Source organism: Piliocolobus tephrosceles, chromosome 19 (assembly GCF_002776525.5).
Source record: "Piliocolobus tephrosceles isolate RC106 chromosome 19, ASM277652v3, whole genome shotgun sequence".
Classification (NCBI taxonomy): domain Eukaryota; kingdom Metazoa; phylum Chordata; class Mammalia; order Primates; family Cercopithecidae; genus Piliocolobus; species Piliocolobus tephrosceles.
The window spans coordinates 27785697-27797880 of NC_045452.1; the positions used below are offsets into that span (position 1 = coordinate 27785697).

The 12184-nt window shown below is 60.5% G+C and overlaps 1 protein-coding gene across 2 annotated transcripts in view; it reads right to left on the reverse strand.

Annotated features, from left to right (window-relative positions):
• Nucleotides 1-3463: 3463 nt before the first annotated feature.
• The window catches only part of WNT7B (Wnt family member 7B), a 53225-nt gene continuing 44504 nt past the window's right edge, over nucleotides 3464-12184 (reverse strand). The window contains exon 4 of one of the 2 annotated variants that reach the window (XM_023222275.3): nucleotides 3464-6392. In XM_023222275.3, the coding sequence (XP_023078043.1) occupies nucleotides 5913-6392 (480 nt within the window). In that variant the 3' untranslated portion in view covers nucleotides 3464-5912. The remainder of the gene's footprint in view (nucleotides 6393-12184) is intronic. The other variant, XM_023222274.1, reaches the window with a different exon arrangement.

The following is a 12184-nucleotide window of genomic DNA, read 5'->3' on the forward strand; positions in this document are numbered from 1 at the left end:
AGGTCACCCAGGCTAAGCGGCTCTGAGTCCCCAGGTCCATGAAGTGCAAAGACCTGATGAACAGACAGGGAGAACCCCAGGGAAGGAAGGCAAGTGCAAGCTCGGACTCAGAGGGAAACAGGCAAGGACGAGGCCCGGGTGACCGCCAGTTGGATTCCCCAGTTCCCGTGGCGGAAGGAGTCTGCAGCACCGGCTCCAGCTTCGGACTCTCCTGGGAGCAAGCTGGCGGCTCTGCTCGGGGAGCTCAGGCTTTCCTGTGTGTCTGGCACACGCTCAATCAGCCACCCCTCCCTGTGCACTGCTCTGCCCCTCTACCCGCCAGACCGTGGCCCCTCCCAAGGGGCCAGCAGGACTAGCCCAGCTCGGGGAGAAGGTGGCCCACAGCCCCTCCTTCCTGATCCCCCTCCTTTACCTACCAGTTCTGGGAGTTGTGAAGTTCACCCAGATATCTAACTCAGATCTTGCCTGCTGCTTTTTAAACTGGGTCTTTCGGCCAGGCGCGGTGGCTCACGCCTGTAATCCCAGCACTTTGGGAGGCCGAGGCGGGCAGATCACGAGGTCAGGAGATCGAGACCATCCTGGCCAACACAGTGAAATCCCATCTCTACTGAAAAAAAAATACAAAAAATTAGCCGGGCGTGGTGGTGGGCGCCTGTAGTCCCAGCTACTCAGGAGGCTGAGGCAGGAGAATGGCGTGAACCTGGGAGGCGGAGCTTGTAGTGAGCTGAGATCGCGCCACTGCACTCCAGCCTGGGCGACATAGCGAGACTCCATCTCAAAAAAAATAAAATAAAATAAAATAAATAAATAAACTGGGTCTTTCTTGCTCTGTTGGTGAAGATACAGTGTTGCTTGTCATCTCTCTGAGACCAGCCACAGCCGTTCTTTTCTCCTTCATCTCTCTGTGAACTTGGACAAGGTCCCTGGGCCTCTGTGTCCCCTCGTGGGCGGAGGCATATGAGTTGGGTAGAAGGAAGACACCAGAGGGCCTGGGTTCAAATCTTGGTTCTGCCTTTCGCTGGCTGTTGAGCTTGGACAGGTCCCCTTACTCTCTGTGCCTCAGTTTTACCGTCTGTAAAATGGAACTAGCGCTGACCTATTTGGGGAAGGGGTGTTGTGAAGGTTGTGGACACGTGTGGAACAGGCCCAAAGTTTGGCACAGGGGTGTGCTGGTCCTCAGCCAGCTTGGGAGACAGGGGCCATCACAGAAACAGGACTCCTGCCCCTAAGGGTAGGAGCTGAGGCAGGAGAGGAGAGAGCAAGACTACAGCCAGCTTGGTGCAAGCCGGCATCAGGGAAGGACGGAGGCTCACTCTGCAGGGGGGCAGGGAGGCAATCTGCTGTGGGCACCTCAGTGGGTCAGGAAGGACTCTAAGGGTACGCCAATGAGACATCCTCTGCCCTCCAGGGCCAAAGGGCCCCTGTGTGCTCTGGCCACCAGACAGTGCCAAGTGAACGGTGCAGGCAGCCCTGTGGGGCAGGGCAGGGTGGGAGCCAGGGCGGCAGCTCAGCTGTGAGCCAGGGAGGGACATGGATCCTCCAAGGGAGGGGGGGACCAGGTGGCAGCAGGCCAGAGGCTTTGTTCCCTTATGTCCATTCCACAGCGCGGGAAGCCCAGGCTCAGAGGCCTGGAGGAGTAACTGCAGAGAAAGTCCTTTCCTCGCTCCCAGAGGCTGCTACCTCAGTCGTCAGCTGTTGCATCCCCCGAGATGGGCCGCCAGCCTCACTGGCAGCTGTGGGCACAGGCACCGCAGGGGAAGTGGGGAGAAGGGTGAGGGGTCAGAAGTTGGGGTCAGCCCAGGGCAGAACTGAAGTTGCAAAGGAGCTGGCCAGCGAGCCTGGGTAGAGGTGGGCTGCCAGAACTCTGGCCCCTCTAGCCATCAGTCCCCACACCTTACCCAGCAAAGCCCACAGGAATGGCCTATGTGTGGGAGCAGCCGGGTGGCAGGCCTGGTGTGGGAACCGCCAGGGCTAATCAGAGGGGCAGGAAGGCCCCTGGTGTGGGCGACACCTGCAGGGCAGGGCTGGCCAGGGCTAAGCACGTGGGGTCACCACCCCATGCAGCAGTGAGCCACTGAGTGGGGGTGCGAGGGGCTGGCCAGGGGGAAGTGCTCCCAAAATATAAGCCTTAGGGGGAAGCCTGGGGCTGGGGTCAGGTGGGCCCCCAGGCCAGGCCAGCAGCAAGGGCGAGGCCTCCAGCGGGCCCCCTGGGAGGATGTGCAGGGCAGCCCAAGGGGACTGGGCGGGGATTGAACCAGAGCCAAGAAATCAGTACAGTCTGGGCACCAGGGCCGGGCATCTCAGAGGCTTCCTCATTCCTGGCCCTGTGGGAGTAGCCGGACCCCGGCGTGCCGCCGCCGCCGCCGATTCGCTTACTGTCTCGTGGGGAACCAGGGCCTCCCGCCAAACTGCCCAGCCCAGGCCCCATGCGCCCTACTGACCACCAAGTCCTGGTCCCAGGCTACCCCCTGCTCTTAGATGGGTAGACTGAGGCTGTACATCCAAGAGCATCGCCCCAGAGGCTGCCCATGCATCAGGAAGGAACAGGGCTGGGGCTGTGAGTCCAATGCTCTTTTCTGGCTGTCACCCCTTCTCCGCACCCTGGAGGGATCCATTCCCCTTGAGAAGCCCCTGCACTGGGATCTGGGTCTGGGGTCAGTTCTGTGGGTGCCCAGGCTGGGCACAGCAAGGATGGGGTCTGTTTGATCAGCAGTTTCGCCCAATGCCAGGCTGCTGGGACAGCGGGCAGTGGCCAGACCGGCCCTGCCACATGCCTCCGCCCCTCGGGGGAACACTGTGCATTGCTGTGTGCACGGCTCTCGCAGGCTGCAGGCTGGGAGGCCCTGCCACAGCTGGGCTCTGGGGAGGAGCAGCGGAGCCTGTGGCCAGCCGCAGGCTGTTGAGTTTCTGGGGGCCTCATAGCCACCTTCCCAGGCCTGGTGAGATCAAGGCAGGCCCCAGGGCTGTGGAGCCAAAATCCACCAGACCCAGCTGGATGGACCTACAGGGACCCTGAAAGCCAGACCCCACCCTGGTCAGAAGGGAGCAGAGACACAGGGGCTGATGGGGCCTGCTGTCCTTTCCTCTTACAGTAGCTCCAGCCCAGCCCCCGGTAACCAGGTGCCAGGCCTACGGCCCTCCTGTCCCTGCAGCCTGAGCCTGGTGCTGTCCAGCAAGGCCTCAGGGTCTGTGTCCAGTGCCCCAGTGCCCCTGGCTGGGTGGGGCCAGCCCAAAGGTGCCTGGAGGCAGGTAGGCATGACTTGAGCTCCAGGGTGGGCTCTGGGCAAGGTTCTCTGGTGTGAGGATGGGAAGGGCGGCCCACAGAGGGCACGGGGAAGCCAGATAGCTGGGGGCACATGAGGGCCTCGGGGGCTTGTCCTCGGTGGGCAGAGCATGTGTCCCCACTGGTGGGGCCGCAGCTGCAGGCGTATTGCATGGGGACTCCACACACACTCACTTTTCTGATTCCAGCTTTTATTGGGCTGAGCACTCCCCTCCAGGGGAGGCTGCCGTCAGAAGGGCGGGACGCAGCACCTTGGTCGCCACCACCCCCATCTGGGCCACCCTGACCCCCGTCTCACCCAGGCAAAGGGCCTGTTGCTAACAGACTTCGGGGTGGGCAGGGGCTCAGTGGGGTGCCCAGCAGCCAAGGGACAGTGCGAGTGGCTCGGTGGCATCAGGGGCCCCGAGGGTCTGTTCAAGCAGAAGGAGGAGCCTGGTTCGGGAGATGGGGGATGGGATGGGGGATGGGGATGGGGATGGGGAATAGGGATGGGGGATAGGGATGGGGGATGGGGGCCGCAGCCATCCCCCACTCCAGTACCCAGTGTAGGTCACAATAATTTAAAGACACGATAGACATTTCGACGCTATATAACATCATAAGTTAACCAGGTTCCTTGCAGAGGCTGCCGGGCCTATGGACTCAGGGTGTTCTGGGACTTGGGGAAGGTGGGGGGATGGGGCCAGGCTGAGGGTGGGGTATTCGTGGTGGCCCAGAGACTCCCAGCATCCAGGCATGGTTAGGGGCACATGGTCTGGACCACAGGGTTACAGCCCAGGAGGGACTTGCTCGCCCCAGGCTGGGCCCAAGCTCTTGGCTTGTCGGCTGCTCAAGAACACATTTCCACAGGCTTCCAAGAGAACACACCCCAAACGGGGGCCAGGCCGTGGGCAGCGGAGGGTGCACCAGGAGCCAGCTGCAGACCATCCTCTCTGGCCTCTGTCACTCAGGCTCCTCAGAGACAGGGGTGGGAGCATCCAGAAAGGACACATCCAGCTCTGGGTCCAGATTTTCTCAGCATTGGGGTCAAGGTGAAAGGACTAGGACAGGGCCAGACAAACCCTCAAAGGCACCGAGGGCAGTGCAGGCCCCAGTGAGGCTGTCATGGCGGGGAGGGAGCAGCCGAGTGCCTCAAGGCATGGGAGCCACCTCTTGCCACCCTGGGCATCCTGATGTGTTCTCCTGGGTCCAGAGCCCCAGGCTGGGCAGGAGAAGGGTGTAAGCCTCCACTCACAGCTGCAGGGTCTCTGGCAGGTCCTTGTGCCACTCTGGGCCTCAGAGGCCCCATCTGTCAAATGGGGCAAACATCCCTGGCCACTCGCCACCTGCCTGCCTACCCGCCACCTGCCTGCCCACCCCGCGGCAGCACGGTCCCAGGGATCAGGCTGGCTCCAGGGGGAAGGGGGGCTCTGTAAACTGGAGGTGCCACGCCGGGAGGGTGACAGGATGAGGGAAGGAAGGACACACTCCTGGAACCTGACATGAGTGACGTTTTGATTTGCTTGATATTCTTTTCTTTTTTCTTTCTTTTTTTTTTTGTTTTGTTTTGTTTTTGAGACAGAGTCTCGCTCTGTCACCCAGGCTGGAGTGCAGTGGCGCGATCTCAGCTCACTGCAACCTCCGCCTCCCGGGTTCAAGCAATTGTCCTGCCTCAGCCTCCCAAGTAGCTGGGATTACAGGTGCGTGCCACCATGCCCAGCAAATTTTTGTATTTTTAGTAGAGATGGGGTTTCACCATGTTGGCCAGGCTGGTCTCAAACTCCCGACATCAGGTGATCCACCCGCCTCGGTCTCCCAAAGTGCTGGGATTATAGGCGTGAGCCACCGTGCCCAGCCATTGATAGGATTTTCAAAAGAAGGAAAGGTGGCCTGGAGGAGCCTGTCCATGGCTCTCCTCCAAGGCCTGGTCAGGGCTGTGTGGTCCGACAAGCCCCTGCCCACTTACTTCTAGAACCCGCAGGCACTGCATGGTCCCCATCAACCCCAGGCTGCCTCCGCTCTGCAGGGACCGAGGGCCAGCCAGGTGGGGCTGGGAAAGGAAACAGAAAGGGTGTTAAGGGGATGGGCTGACACAAAGTACAGAGTTACAACTGGCTACGCATTCGTGCTGAGAATCCTCTTCTGATACTAAGAAAACATAAATAAGTTGTGTCAACATCAGTCCCCACCGGCCCAGGGCTCATCGGCAGACCCGGCCTGGGAATCGGTCTTGAGGGGCCAGCCAGCGTAGCTTTTCTGTGTCCATGTTGCCAGGTGGGGCAGGGGACGCTCAGTGTCGTCGTCACTGCTCTCTGGGATACACATGTGTCCTGGAGGTTCATTTTCGCAGAGAGAAGAAAGGGAACTTGCTGGGCCGCGTCGGGGAGCACAAGGCCCCTGGCCTTGCTCTCTCGCTGGGTCACAGGGGCTGTTCTGCCGCAGGAGGTGATGGGAGGAGGTGGCAGGAAGGAGCCCCAGGGAGGTGGGTAGAGGGCGTGGGCCCCGGCCGGTGTCCTCCTGCACGTGGAGCTCCCCACTTCTGCACCCGCCTCTGCCTGCCGCTGGCAGCACCAAGGCAGGGCAGGCGAGGATGGATGTGCAAAATGCCGCTGGGTGTCTGGGGTGCCCGCGGCCGCCTCCGGGCCCGGCCTCACTTGCAGGTGAAGACCTCGGTGCGCTCGCTGCAGGTGTTGCACTTGACGAAGCAGCACCAGTGGAATTTGCAGTTGCACTGCCACACCTTGGTGTACTGGTGGGTGTTGTAGCCTCGGCCGCAGCACATGGTGTCACAGCCGTCCGCACCGGGCGACGTGCGGTTGCAGAGGCGGCCCTGCGTGCCCACGCTGCCCGTGGCCGCGTCCTCCTCGCAGTAGTTGGGCGACTTCTCGATGTACACCAGGTCCGTCTCCATGGGCTTCTGATAGCTGCGCAGCTGTTTGATGCGCAGGAAGGTGGGCTGCCGCAGGCGGCTGGCCCGCACCACCTCCACCTGCACGGCCGCGTTGTACTTCTCCTTCAGCAGGTGGCCCACCTCTCGGAACTTGGGCAGCGTGGTCCAGCAGGTCTTGGTGGTGCAGGAGCCAGACACGCCATGACACTTGCACTCCAGCTGCATCCGGTCCTCCAGAACCTGAGGGCGACAGGGAAGCTGCTCGGCACAGCACGGCCCAAGCTGGGCCCCTCCAAGTTCCCCTACTCCTGCCTCCTGCCCAACCCTGGAGCCCGCTCCTTCACTTGCAGCTGTGTGACCACGGGTAAGTGTCTCTCCCTCTCTGAGCCTCAGCCTCCTCTCCCATTACATGGAGCTGCTAACAATAGGTCTCCATTGCATAGGAGGGTGTAAGGGTGCAGTGAGAATATTTGGGACTTGGCAGAGCCTGCTGTACATTTATCGAAGGTATTTTGTTAGACTCTCACAGTCCTTCAAGGAGATGATATGTCCTGGTCACGCACTGGTGAGGAAACAGGCTTGGGGCTGTGGGACCTGCTGCAGGTCACAGGTGGGGTTGGCCCAGCAACAGTAGGTACTTAATAAATGCTCATTACCCCACCCTGCCATCTCTCCTGCTCCCCACCCTCGGGCTTGGCGTAGGGTCTGGCATGCACTTGGTGCTTAACAAATGGCTGTTTAATGGAAGCCTGAAGTGCCGGTGGCCCTCGGTGCACGTTTGCCCAAGGCCGGGGGGTGAGCAGAGGAGGCGAGTACACGGGTCAGTGAGGCCCGGGCGTGCTGAGAAGCCGACAGCCCCGGCCCGCCCGCTGTTGTTCTTCCTCCTCAGCTCCACAAGGGCCCTCCACCGCTGCAGTGTTTTCCTTGGGCCTCCCTCCATGGCCCCAGAAGGCTGATTCCCAGAGCCAGCCCTGACCCCAGGTACTCATTTACCCGGATCGAAAGGGCCCTGCCAGCCGGGCCTGATTGAAGATGGGGAATTATTAGCTGGTGCCCCGCGGCTGCAGAGGGGCCATTTGTCAGCTGTCAGAGCTCTGCTGGCCTCACTCGGCAGCCCAGCCCTGCCAGGGCTTGGCCACCCTCTGTCCCTCGGGCCAGAACTCACGGTCATGGGGCACCTGCTATTGGCCCCCAGCTCTAGCCCAGTGGAGAAGTCCCCCAGGAAATGAATGAATGAATGAGTACAAGAAAAAGAGGGAGAGAAACAGCTCCACAGAGATGGCTACTGCCCCGAGCAGCTTCCCTGGCCTGGCTGCATGAGGTCCTCTGGGGCTCGCAGTTCAGCATGGGACCCAGCGAAGGTGCTGCAGGAACCCAGGAGATTCTAATCCTGCTGGAGTCAGGGTGCTTGAGGTAGGGTCTTCCTGGAGGAGATGTGGGTATTGATGGATGTGTCGGAGCTCATTAGAAAAGAGGACAGCATTCCGGGAGGGGTTCAACATGAGCAAAGCTCTGGAGATCACCGAGCATGAAGGAAAAGACTGGGCCCAAAGGCTCAGTAGGTGGGTGCTGGGTGGGCCCTAGGCTGGCAGCCTGGAGCTGGGGTGTCCTCTGCTCTGCATCAGTGATGCCCTTGGGCAAAGACTGGAGAGACTGGGGAGACTAGGGAGACTGGGGAGAGGGAGGCTGATGCCCCTCCCAGGATGGCTGAGGGTGGGAGGAGTCCTGAGAAGAGGGTGGGGTAACTTTGGGGAATTGCAGGGCTCAGAGGCTTGGCTGAGGGGCGTCTGGGCCAAGGTCGTGGGCCAGAGCCTGGACTGGGTGTCTGGGCAACCCTCACAGAGTATATTGGGACCTCCTCCTGCCTCCTGTCCATCACCCCAGCTCCCTGCTCATCTCTGCTGGGATCTGTCCCCTCCTGGAAAAGCCCCTCCCTCCACTAACCTGCCCCTCAAGCCTGGAAGCATTGCTGGCCCTGGCCACACGGCCTGCCCGGATGCTCCCCAGGCCGGGCGCCACCCCAGGAGCTGCCCTGATGGTGGCCCCTCTCGGAGTTCCCAGCCACGAGAAGTTCACCCCACCCCTGGCTGTTCACCCTCCTCAGATGGGCCTGGATGGCCGGAGACCTGGCAGGCCTGTCCAGACTAGAGGGTGTGCAGGCCACATGGTCCAGGCTCAAGCTGCCCTCTAGTGCTCCCGCTGTGGCCCAGGATGGCTGCCCCGGTACTGTGCTCTGCGTCCCTCCCCCTCCTCCCTCACCTACCCCGTCTCCCAGTCTTCATCAAGGCCAGGGAGCCCAGTCGCATGCTACTGCCCGCCTGGGGACAATGGGCCCCTGCAGGGCCAGGCCGGTGACCATCGCAGATAAAGCCTAATGGGCCGCTGTTTGCAGAGCGAGGGGCCACATCCTCGCTTGGCTGGATCCCTTGGGTCAGAGCCTCTCCCAGGAAGTGATCACAGGGTTCAAGAATGTGCCATTTCCTTCACCAGTGCCCTGGCCATTCGAGCCACAGCAACGGTGGCGCCAGCGCTGAGACCTGCCCCCTGCCCCAGGAGACCACCTGGCAGGGTGCAGAGTGAGCTCATCTTGCTCAGAGGAGCTGCAGGCTGCAGCAGGGGCCGCTCCTCCAGGCCTTGGTTCCTCCTCGACCCTGGGGGCCTGGCTGGGCGGTGGGGTGGTGGACTGAAGGGGCTCCAGGAAACGGCCGATTCAATGTTCTTTCCCGAATAAGGGTGTAGCCTGGAAGCAGTGCTCAGGTATAGCCAGGCAGGGGAGTCTGGGGTTGGTGGACTAAAGTCCTTCTAGGGGGAGGCTGACCAGCCCAGGAGCCTGGCGTCCAATATTCCAGCCACTGGGGCCGATGAAAGGCATCTCACCCCGGGTCCTGGCCATGGCCTGGGGCTGTGGAACGAGGTGCCTCACACCTTCTTCCACAGCACCTCCCATGCCTGCTGGTTCCTGCCCCTAAGTGTGGCCCTGACCTGTGAGCCCCTCAGGGACATAGCCCACGTCTGCTTCACCCTCTGACCACGAGCCCACAGAGTGGACTGAGTGTGGCCTCAAGTGAAGCTATGTCATGAGCCACTGGCCGAGGAGAGAGTGTGGAGGGTGTGCCCCTCCCAGGATCCGGCGCTCCCATTAGGATGGTGTGAATGATATGGCCACCCAGCAGGACGCTGTGGACCCTCAGTCAGGGAAGAGCTGTGCCAAGACGTGGGACATGGCCAGCTAATGGGGTTCCCAGCCCCTAGTTCCAGGAGCTAGTGGCACTCCACAGCGATGGCTTCTAACCTCATGTCACCAAGAGAGATGCCCTAGGCTGTCCTGACAGCAGCCCCCCAGGCCTCTGCAGACGGACAATCTCCTGCCTTCACTGGGTTGGTCTTGGGGGCGTGGCCTCTGCCTGCCCTGCTGACCTGCCCCACACAGCAGTGGGGACCATGCACCGGGGCAGAGCTGGCGCCGGGCACTGGGCACTCAGGTCTCCAAAACCTCAGGGGCTGCTCTGAGAGCTTTCTGCACAGGCAGCCTGTGGCAGCCCATTAAAGGCCACTCCAGCCCACCAGGGAGCTTGGGGAAGGGCAGCCAGGGCCTTGGTCTGGTAGAAGTGGGGGCAGGGCGGGGGCGGGGGCGGGCCTTCAGACTCTGCCCATCTCACTCTTGCCCACCAGGGACACCAGCCTGGGCCACATGCCAGCTTGGGGAATGGCATAATAACCCCCCAAATTCACGTCCGCTCAGAGCCTTGGCAAGTGACTTTATTTGGAAGTAAGGTCTTTACAGATGTGATTAAGGAAAGGATGGAGAGGAGGTCACCCTGGCTTGTCCAAGTGGGCCCTAAATCCAATGAGAGGGTCCATACAAGAGATGGAGAGGGCCAGGCGCAGTGGTTCACGCCTGTAATCCGGGCACCTTGGGAGGCCAAGGGGGGCGGATCACCTGAGGTCAGGAGGTTCAAGACCAGCCTGGCCAACATGGTGAAGCCCAATCTCTACTAAAAATACAAAAATTAGCTGGGCACAGTGACACACACCTGTAATCCCAGCTACTCGGGAAGCTGAGGCAGGAGGATTGCTTGAACCTGGAAGGCAGAGGTTGCAGTGAGCAGAGATCAGGCCACTGCATTCCAGCCTCGGCAACAAAGCAAGACTCCATCTCAAAACAAACAAACAAACAAACAAACGAACAAACAAACAAGAGATGGAGAAGAAGACTCAAGCTCAGAGGAGACCTGGTGAAGACAGAGGCAGGGCTGGAGGGAGGGGGCCACAGCGGAGGAACACTGGGAGCTGAGGAATGCTGGGAGAGCCAGGAAGCATCCTCCCCTGGTGCCTAGAGGAAGTGCAGCCCTGCCAAGCAGCACCTCGATTTTGGACTTGGGGCCCCAGCGCTGAGAGAGAACAGATGTCCTTTGCATAAGGCCCCACCTGCGCCACTTGTCTGTGGCGGCAAGTCAGCTGCTCTCCACCCACCTCACTGCGCAGCAGGGTCCTGAGGAAGTGGTGGGTAGAGGTGGGCCTGGTACTCTGTGATGGGGCCAGGGTCCCAGCATCAACCCAGGAAGGGCTGGATTCAGTGCTTATGGAAACTTCCAGAAGCCCCACCCTACACTCACCCCCCACCGCCGTGATGAGCACCGTGCTCTTTAAAAAGGACCCTGTCCTGAGGGTCACCGTGACACCACCACCTTTGGCCTTTTCCAAGGGCTCAGACCACACTTGTGCCCCACAGGTGCACAGGGTGGGGGCTGTTCGGAGGGGCAGTGAGGAGTCGGGGGGACAAAGTGCATTGCACCTGCACCTGCACAGATAAGAAGGCCAAGGCTCCGCAGAAGCATGGGTCAACCAGGGCCTCACCGACCATCCGAGACAAGGCTGGTAGGAGAGTTGGCCACTGGTGTCATTGTCAGAGCCCTTTCCTGTGGCTGTCCTCTTTGTCCCCTGCCCACCTGTGGGGACCGTCACCAGCCTTCTTGTTTTCCCATCTCCTGTCTCCCCAGGGGCCAGTCCTACCTGCCTCCATTTCCCTTCTGCCTTTCCATCACTTGTGAGTCACCAGACACCTCCAAGTGCCATACCAAGTCAGCCCATACCAAGTCAGCACCCTAGAGCTAAATCAAACACAACTCTGGCCCTTGAGTTGGTCAGTGTCACTGCCCCAGGGCCCTGCAATGACGCCTGTAGCCCAGAGACCAACAACACCCTACCTGGCCATCCCCGCCCTGGTCTCACCACACTGCATAGCACGACCTGGGTCCCCCATGCCTTTCCCTGTGCTATTCCCTCTGCCTGGAGCATCCTTCCCCACTTCTCTGCTGTGTACACTTCCCCACGAGCAGGGACTCGAGCCACTCAGCCAGGTCTGCTGCTCACTCTGGGCCTCATTCTCCTTATCTTTAAAATGGGGACAGTGAGAGCTTCTTCCCCGGGGGTGTGAGAAACGCTCTGCTCAGAACCTAAGCAGCTGCAGAGGCTCAAGGGTGGTGGTGGTTCCCATGAGGGCTCAGCCTTGCCTTCTCCTCCTACTTCTCCTCCTCCTCCAGAGACTCCCCTAGGGAGTCCAGGTAAGTGACCCACACTTTCCTCTGGCCTCTCAAGGTTCGTGAACCTCCATTTATGGCATAGACTGTGATCTGCCTGTACCTGGAGACTAGTGTTCACATGCTGTCTGTGAGTTCCTTGGAGGCAAAGGCTGTGTCACTGATTCCTCCATCCATCCATCTATCCACCCATCCATCCGTCTTCCCATCCATCCACCCATCCACCCACCCATCCTTCCATCCATCCATCCATTCATCCACCCATCCATCCACCTACCCATCGACCCATCCTTCCACCCATCTTTCCATCCATCCATCCATCCATCCATCCATCAATCCATCTATCCATCCATCCCCATCCATCCATCCATTCATCTACCCATCCTTCCATCCATCCATCCATCCACCCATCCTTCCACCCATCTTTCCATCCATCCATCCATCCCCATCCATCCATCCATTCATCTACCCATCCTTCCATCCATCCACCCA